The sequence below is a fragment of the Lissotriton vulgaris genome, chromosome 6 (genome assembly GCF_964263255.1).
Source record: "Lissotriton vulgaris chromosome 6, aLisVul1.2, whole genome shotgun sequence".
NCBI classification, from domain to species: Eukaryota; Metazoa; Chordata; class Amphibia; order Caudata; family Salamandridae; genus Lissotriton; species Lissotriton vulgaris.
This window is the reverse complement of record NC_141694.1, coordinates 754,826,041-754,839,961: the sequence shown is the minus strand read 5'-3', so window position 1 is coordinate 754,839,961 and position 13,921 is coordinate 754,826,041. Positions and strand designations below refer to the sequence as shown.

At 43.1% G+C, this 13,921-nt stretch overlaps 1 protein-coding gene across 1 annotated transcript in view; it reads left to right on the top strand.

The window, feature by feature from the left end:
• SLC35F1 (solute carrier family 35 member F1) overlaps positions 1–13,921 on the top strand; it is a 955,166-nt gene that overhangs the window by 750,357 nt on the left and 190,888 nt on the right. The window contains exon 5 of the mRNA XM_086926736.1: positions 2,495–2,669. Coding sequence (XP_086782862.1) covers positions 2,495–2,669 — 175 coding nt within the window. The remainder of the gene's footprint in view (positions 1–2,494; positions 2,670–13,921) is intronic.

Here is a 13,921-nt window from a genome sequence, read left to right as displayed (position 1 = left end):
GCTAGTACTGAGCAAGCAGTGCAGGCCCATTTTATCCATCTGTTGTGAGGGATACAGAGCAGGCGAGATGATTGAGATCTCAGGGATCTATTAGGACAGTAGGGGATCATTCTGGCCTGAGTGTATTTAGGGCCAGTGCTGTATAAGGCTGCATGTGCTACTGTCTGTCCTTCAAAGATAGCCTTCTTCTTTACTGGCAGACAATGCAACTGGTTGTGGTAGTGAGATAATGAAGAGCATTTATGCAAGTTAAACAGGAGGCGTGTGGCCATTTTCTGTACATTGTGAAGTCTTTGATCAGGTAATCAGGTAAACCAAGGTACAAGGTATTAGCGTATTCAAGTATTGACAGAATCAGAGGTTGGACCACAGTTTTCTGAGCATCCCAGGGCAGAAATTTTAATAATAGCTTCAACATCTTGAGAATCCAGCAAGTGGTTTTAAGTGTAGCTGAGATCTGGGGCTTGAAGGATAGTTTAGTATCTATACCAACTCCTAGATTCCTGGCCATTTCAGTAAGGGGGTACAGCTGGGTTGCCAGGCAGTGGACTAGCCTAGCAGGGGATTATTACCAAATAATACCACCTCTTTTTTTATCCGGGTTGTACTGTAGGGCTTTAGCCCTCAGCCATCCCATCACATCCGATACACAGCAGCAAAGTTGTTGGTTTCTCCAGGCTCATTATTGTTGATTGTCGTCTGCATATGAGATGACACAGATTTCAAAAGATTCTATAAAATGCGCTAGTGGGGTCATATAGACATTGAAAAGAGTGGGGCAGAGCCCTGAGGCACTCCATACCTAAGTTTTTTGGCATCAGAGTAGTAGGGTTTAAGTCAAAATGCCTGTTCCCTATCTTCCAGGAAGGACCTCACCCAGGACTATGCCTTTCCGTCTGCTCCAATCTGGTAGAGTCACATAAGCAGGATCTTATGAGAGATTGTGTTGAATGCCGGTGAGAGGTCTAATAAAATTGCTGTGGAAATTTGACCTGCATCCAGTTTAGATTTAATGGAATCCGTTATTTCCATCAGAACCGACTCTGTACTGGAACGGTCTCTAAAGCCAGACTGAGATGGATGTAAAACAGTGTTTCTGTCAATAAAGAGAGTCAGTTGAGTATTCACCACTTTTTCAATGGCTTTGGCTGCACAGGGAAGCAGAGAGATGGGCCGGAAATTAGTTAGGTTGTCAGGGTCAGCGTTAGTTTTTTTTAGTAGTGGGATCACGTTTGTTTTTTTCCATGTTAAGGTCACTATCCCTGAATGTTGGGAGGTGGTAATTATTTCATGTAACATAGAACCTAAGACGTCTCTTAGGAGGCTCACGGTCACTTTATACAGGTGCTGTCTGACCCTCAATCCCGATGTCTATTCAAAGATGCCAGGGGAAGATACGCTTTATTACGTTGTATTGTGTCATTTTATGTCGTATTATACCATGTCATATCATGTCATGTTATGTTAGATCATATCATATCATGCGTCATGTCACGTTGTCCTGTGTTGTATCGCATTGTGACTTATCATGTCATGTTGTTACATTTTGTAAGTGTTCATTCACCCTCAAGGTCTCTTGACATTGTGGCCAAATTAGATGAGGGCAGAAGGCTAGAATGAATGTGTCATTACAGAGGGTGTGGAAAGACATACTGGAATAAATAGAGTCAGGTTTACGTTACTTCTGAACTTATTCTTCAGGTCAAGACTATGTGGATTATGCTAGCACAATATAGCTCTTCACTGTCCCTGTTGTATGCCTTCCCCCAACAAAGAACCAACACCAATTGCATACAGTTTGCACTAATTCCAACTCCACACCAATATTTGGATTCAAATGTCATAACAAGGCGCCAAAAGTTGCCGGGAAATATAAAAAAACAGCACAACAAGAATTTTCCCATGTGAGACCATACAGCTCGATGAGAGCAGCAAGCCTTAGTAAGGCGTTTACACGACAGGGCCACTTGGGTGCAGGTTAGTTGTCATACTACGGTTCTCTTTGCCCAGTCCTGCGTCACCAACAATCGGCATTCTATAATGTCTGGCTGATGCCATCATATGGGGTATGAGCTCTGTTGTGGCATCATTCACCAGATAGCCACTTTAGTAAGCCACCACTACCTCAACCCGGTCCCAGAGGTCTGAAAGGTCAAAAATGAATATAAAAAAGTTTGCCTACAGCTCCTTCCAAGAGGAAAAGTGAATTTACTGGGCCAGGAGCAGTGACTACATGTTAAATAATTCTTGGAAATAAAAAGGGCAGACTTATACTCACAGATACTGCATGAAAAGTAAATTGCAGGCTGAATACATCAGTACCATCAAGTGCATAGCACTTGGAAATGGGGACACATGGAATTATTTCTCTGTAAGAGATGAACTAACTCTCTGCTCAAGATGATTCTACCCTCACCTCTTTGTTGTGGATGTTTCAAATGTATTTTGACTTGAAGAGTAGCACTGGAGAATTTTGTTATCTTTTACTTTCAAGGGGAGTACCTGTTTCCAGGTGAGAACAAGCTGCTGGGAGACCTGTTTGTGCTGGCCGGAGCCACACTGTACGGCATCTCCAATGTCTGCGAGGAGTACATTGTCCGGAACCTCAGTCGGGTGGAGTTCCTGGGGATGATTGGCCTCTTTGGATCCTTCTTCAGCGGAATCCAGCTGTGAGTAGAGAAGTTATCTTATATGCTTGTTCTATGTAATATGCATTTCTTATTTTTCTTTGTCCATTTTTTATGTTGTGTTATTTTATTGATTTTTTCTTTCCTTTCTAATAATATGCGATTTCTTATCTTATGTGCATTTGTGCGTTATGAGCATTTTAAATGATTTTATGGGCATTATTTGTGCTATTTTACGTTCATTTTGTATATGTTACATGCCCTTTTAATGTGGTATCCATATCTTATGCTATATCATGTTCATTTTCTATGGTCTGTCCATTTTTTGTTACCGTATGTACTTTAAGTGCACTTTCTGTCTTAAAAAATTTCTTTTATTGTGTACGTTTGTTCTGTTCAATCAATCAATCAGGGGTTTGTAAAACGCAACTCCTCAGCTGCGAGTGTCTCAAGGCGCTGTGGGGGTGGGATGGCTCCGTAGGGTACTGTGATCATCTGAACAGCCAAGTCTTGAGGTCTCTCCCGAATTTGATCAGTGTAGGGCTTTGCCGGAGGTGGAGGGGGAGGTCATTCCTGGTCTTGGCTGCGAGGTAGGAGAAGGACCTTCCCCCAGTTCTTTTCTTGTGATGCGTGGCATGGTGACCAGAGAGAGGTCGGCTGATCAGATGTTTCTCTTGGGTACTTGGAATGAGAGACAGTTGTTTAGGTATGCTGGTCTGATGTTGTGGAGGGCCTTGTATGCGTGCATGAGGCGCTTGAAGGTATTTTACTTTAGATGGGGAGCCAGTGGAGGTCGCGGAGGTTTTGGGTGATGTGGCTGCTGCAGGGTTTGTTTCCTATATAATGTTATCTTATGCACATTTGTTATATGGTTGCTCAGTTCAAAAGGTGCTTAGCTCAAAACCAGTAAGAAACATTACTCAACATGAGCAAAAACATGTGCAGATTAGAAAATTCACTGGGTGTTGTGCAAATTCAACACAGAACCGGTACCAAATAATAAAAAAAAAATACCCCTACATACTGAAAATAATCGAGGCCTAGTTCAACCTATGCAGGTTCCACTCCTTGCCCTTCACTCAGCCTTAATGAAGCAAATGGGAGGCCTATGGGGGGAAGATGCGGGGTACGGCATGAAACTAATGACATCATCAGCAGTTAAAATGTTGTTTCATGCCACATCCTTCCCCCTTCATTGTGAGAGGTGACATGCCACAATATGCAATATAGCCTTATAGCCCGCCGTAGAGGGCTATACCGGCTATTAAAGGCCCTCTCCAGCGTTAAAGGCCCGAGCCGAAGGCGAGGGCCTTTAACAAGGGAGAGGGACTTTAATAGCGGTATAGCCCATCTACGAAGGGCTATAAGGCTATTAGAACATTCTGTCACTAGAGGACAGAATGTTCTAACAAAAAAAACAAAGCCTTTTGGGAGTGTGAGGGGATTGGAATCCCCTCAGGCTCCCTGAAGCCTTTGTTCACAGCCAGAGCTGTGAACAAAGAAACATTGGAATGTTGGAGCTCCAGGCTTATGCCAGCCATTATAAGCCCGGAGCACTCCATTGTTTTCAATGGAGCCCCCAACATTCCAATGTTCTAATTGTCATTAAAAGGATAACCAATTGCAGCGAACTTGTTCCCATATCATTTTCAATTTGTTGTTCCATGTTCTGGTGAACCTGCCGGACACACCTATAGGGGCACATTTACAAGAAAAGGGGGCAGAACGGTGCTCAAGCAATTTGTCTGCAAGGAGCTTCGTCATTTTCAAAGTACAGGAACGCGTCATATTTACAACAATATGGCACGTTCCTGTGCTACAAAAGCAGACTAGCAGCAGCATAGGCACCCATGCACCATGGTGCAAGGTGCCTGCGTTGCAGGGATCGTTGTTGCTGTGCAGGAAGGGACATCTTCATGCACAAAAGCAATCATCAATGCTGTTTTGCTGCTTCTATGTTTGCTGCAGAATGCAAAAGGAACAAATGATGGACGGAATGCTGAACAATGCAAACATTCACCCTCAGTCACAATGATCTGGGTTTTATCGATCGTTTTTTTTTTTGTGTTGAAATTTTTTATTAACGGATCGATCGTTTTTTGCTCAACACACCACCCCAGTTTTGAACCCAGCCATATGTAAATCAATCTTCACCCTGTTCCTCATGGGAACAGTCCAGCCCAAACTGCCAAGCCAGGTCCTCCCAGGACCAGAAACATGCATCCTGGGACTGGTTGCAGCACACTTAGAAAGAGCAAAAAACGAGGGGAAATACAAGTATTTCTCCTCGATGTGCCCCTGGGGAGGCGTACGTTTTTGGTGCTGCCTCAGATTTACAGATCCTTGTAAATCTGGAGCAGTGTCAAAAAGCAATGGGTGTTGCGTGGAAACGCCCATAGCTACACCCATTGCACGTCCCTTTACCACAGAAAACTGGATTGAGGAGGACCATATTTACAAGGCAGCGTTCGGCCACACAACATGACTTAAAACCACCTTGTAAATATGGAGCAGGGAACAGCGCCACAAGAATGTCGCAAAAAATGATGCTCTTGTGGCACAAAGCCCTTATAAACATGCCCCATAGAGTGTCTAGGGACCGGGATGTGGGCTTACCACCAGTGATAGTTGCTACATTCTTTCCCTTTGCCATTTTGCTGAATTGTCGTCCATGGCAGTGTAGCTGCATTTGTCATAGATAATATCCCACCGCGAAAAAATGTATTGTGCATTTCTCACAGTGGTCCACAATTCCTCATGTGTGTGTGTGCGCCATTAAAACGATGAGTTAAATATATCTTTCAAATGGCTATTGGACTGTTGTTTACACTGAACGCAATGAAGCATTCAGAAATCATTGACAGTAAATTGTGTTGCTGTCTGAGACTGTTGGCCCTGGCTTTTAGAAATAGATCTTGTTTATGGTCATGTTAAACAAGTAGGAATGAATAGGGTTGACACTTCAGCTCCTTGCCAACAAAACACTGGCAGGAAAATGCCTTTTGAACAGCAGTCAGGTTTTCAGATATTAATCATTCTGGAAACAAAGTGGTTCTTCAGCGTAAACCTTGAATGAGTCCCATAGCAGATGCCGCATAAAACAGCAAACGGTTGACCTAGCTGCACGAAGAAAGTATTTCTAACCTTGACATGCGCTTGTATTTTTATTATATAAGTGGCTCACCGTTTATTGCAAAACGCACAAATATATTTCTATTTCAGATGGTTGTATTTTCAGATATAAGGTAGAGTGCAATGGATTTCAGGGCCAGATGTACGACTATTCCGTCTTGCAGGTCGCAAATTGCAACTTTGTTGTGACTCGCAGTTTGCGACTTGCAAAACGGAATTAACTAATGTGTCTCAGACACATTTAGTGATTCTCAATGGGGTTGCAAATTACCTGCCTCATCAATATTCATGAAGCAGGTCGCAATTTGAGATCCATTGGGAACGGGCTACAGTCACAGGGGTGGTGGCCTGCTGGGGACAGCAGAGAACCATGTCTGTGTTTGCATTTCCTTCCCGTTTGCGACTGGCTTACCACTTACTTGAGTAAGTGGTAAACTGTGATGAGGTCGCAAAAAATATCGTACACCCTCCCTGCAACTGACTAATAGGAAGGGACACCCATGGCATGCCCCTTCCTAATAGCAATTAGCAAACCCTATTTTGCGATTTGTTAATAGGTTACAGACTCTCAAAATAGAGTTTCTACATACTACAACCCTTTTTAGCGATCTCAAACGGCCCAATTTTCCATTTATGACTGCTAACAATGGTTGTACAACTGGCCCCCAGTATTTAAAGCACAATAGCAAAGTCTGTCCCAGAGAATGTTAGCTCTGTACAGGGACACATTACTATGATTCCTCTTTAGAGGAAGAATCAGCGTAATTAGTATTTTTGTAGTGGAGGAAGAATTAGAATGAAACCCAGTACGAAATACGAGTAGGTGACATCACAGATGAAGAAATGAAGAACAAATTGGGTTAATGTCAGTAAGGACACGTGTGCGGATGATTCTCACAGAAGGGTGGAGTTAGAATGATGTCTCAGTGGAGACATATTTTAGTTGAATCCACTGTGGAGAAAAAATTAGGATGATGTATCAAAGGGGTGAGAATTAAGATGGTGCTCCAAAGGAGGAAGAATTAGGATGGTACCCCAGTGAAGGAAGAATTAGGGAGATACTCAAAGGAAGACATCTTTTATTGGGATGGTGCTACAGTTAATGGAGACTTAGGATATTGTTGCAGAGGCAGAATAATTGGGAGGATACCCCTGTGAAGGAAGAAATAGGAAGATACCCCGAAGGAGGGAGTTTTCGGAAGGTGCTCCAGTGAATGGAGATTTAGGATATTGTTGCAAATGCAGAAGACTGTGGAGGGTGCCCCAGTGGAGGAAGAATTAGAATGATGTCTCAGAGCAGGGGAAATTGAAACCGTGCCCCACAGGAGCCAGAATTAGGATGAGGCTCCAAAGGAGAGAGAATTAGAATGATGCCCCAGTGGAGGAATAACTATATATTGCTCCAGAGGTACAATAATTAGGAGGATGTCCCAGTGGAAGAATAATTAGTATGATGTCTCAGTGGAAGGAGAAATATAATGGTAACCCTGATATTGAAGAATTAGAATGAGACCATGAAAGAAGACTTTGGATATTCCCTCAATCTTGAGTTGATGTGATGTCTTGTGAGTGAAGAATTCGTGGTCTATGCAATGAAGAAAGAATTTGGTGGAAGCCTTATAGGAACAGGTGGAGGAAATAATAGGATGTTGCTCCAGAGGTGAAGCAATTAGGTAAGATGCCCCACTAGGAGAAGGGATAAGATAATATCTCAATGGAGGGAGAAATGGAAAAATATCCCAGATATTGAAGAATTAAAATAACCACTGAGAAGAAGCATTTGGATGCTCTTTCAATGGGATAAGGACCCGTGATGTCTCATGGGTGACGAATTAGCAGTCTTAGCCAATCAATAAATATTTAGGATGATGCACCAAAGAGTAAGAATTGGGACGATTCAGTACTGGACCTACAGACTCGGGGGGAGGAAAAACACAGATCTGCAATGAATCTAGTTCTTTGTGCATTGAGCCCTTTAACATGAAATGTAAGCCCGTCTCTCTTCAACCCTTCTCTAAAAGTTTAGGCATTTTTTTTGTAAAACATCAAATCTGTTTACACCACTGAAAGGTCGAAATGTTTGATTTAAAGATTATTGGTGACACCCTCGAAAAAATGGTATTATTTACAGGGGTGGCCCTTCCATATGACAACCCGGTCCCAGAGATAAAACAATAAAATGGTAATAGAGTACATTTTTTTGCATTTTATTTTTCATCCGCCCGTCCCAAACTGAGCGTCAGGACGGGGTGGGGCCTGCTGAATGACAGCAGCAGGGAGGAGGGTGGGCTGCCTGGGCACAGAGCACTTCATTTCAAAATACTCATGTCCCTTTGGTCGGCCACTTTGTGACGACCAGCCAGACATGCGCACTTTGAAACCTCTAAGCCAGCTGGCTGAAGACAGCTGGGTTAGACCAAGCCTATGCCTCCAGTGCCCTAGGGAGCGGGGAGAGAGGTTGCTCCCTCTAATCCTGGCACCGATCTCATGCTGTTTTGAGAGCAGCATCGGGATTGGTTAGGGGAGTTGCTGAGGGTCCAGTGTGAAGAAGAGACCAAGGCGAGGAGGACGTTCATTCAGGTAAGTGAATATTTCTTTCTTTATTTTATTTAATGTGTCACCCACCCACCACTCATTTGCCAGCCCTACCATTCTATAGTGCAGCCAGCTGTGACTGCTCATATGTCTTTACTTCAGTACCTTGTTGCTGAGGGATGTCTGTACTTTCTGACTGCAAAACAGGTCATGAACTTTTTAGGTGTTTCTTCAGCTGTCCTGATACCAAAATTCTGTATCTAGAATGGCCTTGAAACTGAGTCGGCAGGCTCAAGGTCATTATGTATAGGGTGAGTGAACAAATGGAGGGAGGGTTAGAGCTACCATTTAGTTGTTTGAGGCAATCTGTTTACACTACATATGCAAAAATTGCATCTTAGTGAAAAATCTCAGGCGCCCAAAGAAGCTTGTACTGTTCACCTTATCTGCCTATCCCTCTGTGCACCGCTTGTGTACTTTTCCCTGACATTTCTGCTGGAAATGTCAAGCCGCTCATGTCAGATAAATAAATAAATAAATAAATAAAAATAAATGCTTGCAACATGATCGCAACAATATATACTATATCACACTGACATCTCTGTTGTGTGTATTTTTTCAATGACATCTATATTTTAAATCCACTCATTTTATTACATGGAATTTTAGCACAGCAAACATTCAGTAAAATAAGCAGCTGCAGCAGGTGAACATTCCAACTGGTGGGGAGGGGCATAAAAACAAGCAACCCACAAACTGCAACAAGCAAGTGAGGAAAATGAGTATGCACATCACTATGCAGTGTGCTCCCCCTAGTCACATTCTATTGCTGAGTTACTATCAATCACACACAGCAGAAAAAGTGTGTCCTCTTGCAGATAAAAAAATATTTGACAACATGCATTATGTGCTCCAAAATCAGCATGCATTATCACTCACATACTTCACCAACTCTTCCATATGGGACACAGTCCATCCATCCACCCTTCCAACCAGTCTTGCAAACCCAGGCAAGAACTGGACAAATCCAGAGATGCGCTGTACAGTTACCAGTAACTTAACATAACATAAAGATTTTGGCCTATAGTTGGACAGCGCTTTAATTTTTAAAATGAGGACATTATCCAGTGCACTTTGTAAAATTATTTTATTTAGTGTTCTTATATAGTGCACCATGATCGTTGGGTAAAAGGGGCTTTACATAAAGCTAGAGAATTTCTGTATAGTAGGCACAAGAAAAAAATAACCATTGACATTAAAAACATTGGAAGCTTATTAACCGACATTGTTTGGGCCCAGTTGGTTCAAGAGCTGTTGAAACAGATGGCTCTTGAGGAGCTTTCCAAAGGAGAGTGGAGAAGGATGTATACTTACAGAAGATAGGGATAAATTCCTAGCAAATCAAAAGATAGGGATACATTCCAGGCTGCAGTTACCTCCCCAGAGTGTGTATGTCAGAGCATCGTCTACAGGCATATCATCTGACATAAATATTGTGTCCATAATATTGTTTATGCAAATACCCTCCCACTGCAGTGCTTAATTTGAGCCGGTGGTTTCCGGTTCTCAGCACCAGCAGTTAAACATCAACACTGGCACTTCTCGGGAGCACCAGTTAAGGTCACATTCATTTATGGTAGGCACAGGGAGATTAAGTGATTTGCCCAGATTCACAGGATGTTGAGCTGACGCCGCAACTTGAACCTGGTTCCCCAGCTCAGAAGTCGCCAGCTCTGGCCATTACGCCAGATCCTTTCCCCACTTTCCTGGGTTAGTAGTTGGTTCTCTTTCAGGCGGCGCTAACAGGAGAAATGGGCTGGTGCAAGCTGCCTCCTTATGAGAGCCCCAGCACTTATTTTTTTACAAATTAACCACTGTCCCATTGGATACAGACTTTCTATAATTAACTCCAAAAAGCGATATTTTTGTTCACATTGTGTAGGACACAATATTTATGTCAGACAATAGTCTGCCATTTAAAATCTGGTACAATACCTCACCAAATAAGGATTGTTTTAAAGTAGTTATTGTGCTGAATTTGGGATCTCTAGTAGTAGAGTGATCCTACTTCTAATGCTTGCCATGCCTCCCACAATGAGAGCGGATCTACTGTGCGTGGACGCTTTGAAGTATGTCTTTATAAGGCAAACATTATAGTTTGTGTTGAATCGTCGCTGTGATTAGGAACCAGTAAAGACTATGGGGCATATTCACAAGCCCCTATCACTATCACAACGTCACTTTCAGTGACCTTGTGGTGGCGATCGGGGCACTGCCTTATTCACAAGGCAGCGTCAAGCCACTTAACGTGGCTTAACATTGCCTTGTGAATTGGTCCCCTTTCACGCTGTGTTTAGCGTGAAAGGGGCGTGCAGTGAGTGTTGTGCTGTGCCGCAACACCCATTGATATTTACGCTGCCCCCTATACACAAGGGCAGCGTAAATAGGAGATAACGCCAAAGGTAAGACCAGGAAAACCCTGGTCTTAGGTTGGCTATATGAGGAGAAATGCTTTATTTCTCCTCGTTTTTCCATTTTCCATGTGTGCTGCCTTGTGCAGCACACATGGAAAATGCAAAATGTCATGGTTTGTTTATGTACAGGAAGGTGTCCCTTCCTGTACATAAACAAACCTTTGTTTAAAAATGCCGTTTTGTAACTTACATGTGTGTGCTGCATGAAGCATTTTAGGATTGTGTATGTGCAGGAAGGGACACCTTCCTGTAGATAAACAAACCTCCCTGCTTGCAGACACACTTGCACTCTGTGGGTAAAAATAAACATCTGTTATTCAGCACCAAGATACCTTTGGGTGAACGTGCGCTTTACAAATACGTATGTTATGGTATGTTAAAGGTGAAAACAAGTGGTTTTATTAGATTTGAGCGTGACGGGGACAATCAGTCGAGCTCCTATTGGCTGAAACCCCCAATTTTCTGTGACCATTGGGAATTCATTATTGTAAAGATTTACCATGAGGGTGTTCTCCTTCAACCATTTATGTAGGTCCTGTAGGCATGTTCTCAGGGTGAGAATGTCATCCATTGCTGAAGCTTTTAGATATAATTGACGCCTCATCGACTGTTGGCCACATTGTTGGAACTATACAGTAGTAAGAAAGCAGTTCCACAGTTGTATATAATTCTAATAGATGTAACAAAAAGAATGCTAAAGGCGCTCAGAAGATTGTGAATGGAAGACCTAGGGAAGCAACACAGAAGGAGGAGTGGCAGATGCTGCTAAGCTGTCCAAAAATGGTCTCCAGAAATACAATGGTCAAACGGCTACAGTACTACATACTACATTGTGCATATCTGACACCCTACTGGCTCCATATAACGTTTCCAATGATACCAGATGTATGCCCAAGGTGGTAAATCAGTAACGCTGGTCTTCTCCGTAGGTCTTGATCCTGTCCCTCCATCATCACACGTTGGATGGGTATTCCAGAGTAAACAGAGCACATATCGGAGAACAAAGTAGAATGCAATCCCAAAATGTGCCTTCTGGGATTAATGTTGAGAACCAAGTGTAACAAACTGGATGTACATTTATGGACCTAGCACTGATCCCCTAACAAGGACACACTTTGCTGTGCTGTAGACGTGTGATAGCGCACCCATGCTGCTGCGATGAAGAAAAGGGTTACCCAAGTAACCAGAGGCAGAAGCCGCTGCTCTGAATGGTCAGAAGAGGAGCACTGGGTATCGCTTTCAAGTCAAAGAATGGGACACATCCCTCTTGCAATCTACAAACAAAGACAACCGAAAGCCCTGCTGATAAGCCTGCAGTGGTAATGGTAAGGACACTTCTGTGTTCATGGCAAGTCAACCCTAAACTGACTTCTTAACATTTATAAACCCATTAGATAGTCTCGTCCCACCCTAAACCTCACCCTTCTGGAGCAAACAGTAAATGTCTAGTGACGACTGGGTGAAACATAAACATGGTACTTAACCCTTTCGTTGCGCCCGTCAGCCAACAGCCGTCGCAAGCACTACCTCTAAAGTGCTGCGCACTTCTGTTGGCCGATGCGGCGCCGCCCACTCAATGGAACGCCCCGCACTGTGGCGGAATTGCCGCCGTGGTTAAGGCGCTAGGGTGAGTTCTTGAACCCAGAAATGATGCACGGACAATAAAGAGATTGATAACTGGAAAATTCCTAATTATGACGGTAGGTAATGCTGGTGCGACCATTCCCGGCTTCATTTATAAGACTGCCTTAGTTTATTTCCATCTCACACCCTATCTCTTATGTGTGAAAGTAGGCCCTGCTTGATAGAATGCTTACCTGGAGCTCCACACAAACTCAATGATTATATTTGTATGTAACCTGCTGTTAAATAGATGCATTATTAAAAGAAATTGACAAAAAACAAATTAAGTATTTCACATGAAGAACAGGTGACAGAAGTAGTCAATCACCCAAAGTTGGCAATCAAAATATAGACACCTGTATAGAGGCAATCACAAAATCTAATATTACAGAAACTTTTGGGAGAGTAGCGTGGCCCTATTCAAGTACATAGATATCATGAGAACAGCAATTTTAAGGTTTAGGAATCCAGCATGGATTTCTTCCAATGAGAAATTCAGGAGCATGGTGCCAACAAAATCATGGGGTGACTTGGAGAATGAGTTGTCGCTACAGTTCATGCCAGTGACATGACCATTAACGACAGTCCACACGGCGAGTGGATTACCTTTGCCCTACTTATCTTTTAAGGAGCATCCCACCACTAGTAGAAGCCCCTCCAGGACTGGCCAGAGCATGCTGGAAGTACAACAGAGGTGGATACTATACATACCAGAGCAGATTCAAGCATAAATGTTCCAAGTGTGGGGGAAACACTCTATCTTACAGTACTACAGAGGTCAAGAGCAAGGCTGAGGCATAGGGGTAGGGAGCTGTGGGAAAGGGCAACTACACTGATTAAGCCTAATGGAATAAAAGAGTGGATACAATGGTACCCAGATGGGATTGAGGTCAGGGTTTTATCTAACAAGTTTACACAGGGTTTCAGAATTCCTTACGGAACCTAGAACCAAATGATGGGCAGAAAATTTGAGACTGTGCTAAAAAAACAGGTATAGTTTGTGACAAACAGAGGACAGATCAGGAGAACAGTAGGATGCCAGGTCTATTTGATGACCACCCCACCCCTGGAATTAATATTCACTCATCTAGGGAGGATGCCAAACAAATGGAATCTGAATTTTGGCTGATTCACCATCCAATATGGCCAGAAGTGACCTCAGTTAACAACTTAATCTACCACAGTGACTGTTCAGTTAGCTACTCCAAAATAGATGCAGTGATTGAGATGGTGCAGACATGCAGCAAGAAGGCAGAAATGGGTAAAGCTGACACCAAATCTGCATTCAATGTATTGCTATTGCTTCTTGATAATTGTGGTTGCTGGGTACTCAGTTTTGAGGTCAGTACTATGTGGACAAAGCAATGGCAATAGAATACTCGGATGTATACACAGTGTTTTGAAAGCTCAGCATGTTCCTGGAGTGGGTGGTGAGACAAGTGCCCAGGTAAGAGCAGGTTCTTATCTGCACTACCCTGACAATTTATATTGGTTCAGAGAGTGGGAATAGTTGGAGAGTACAACAGACTG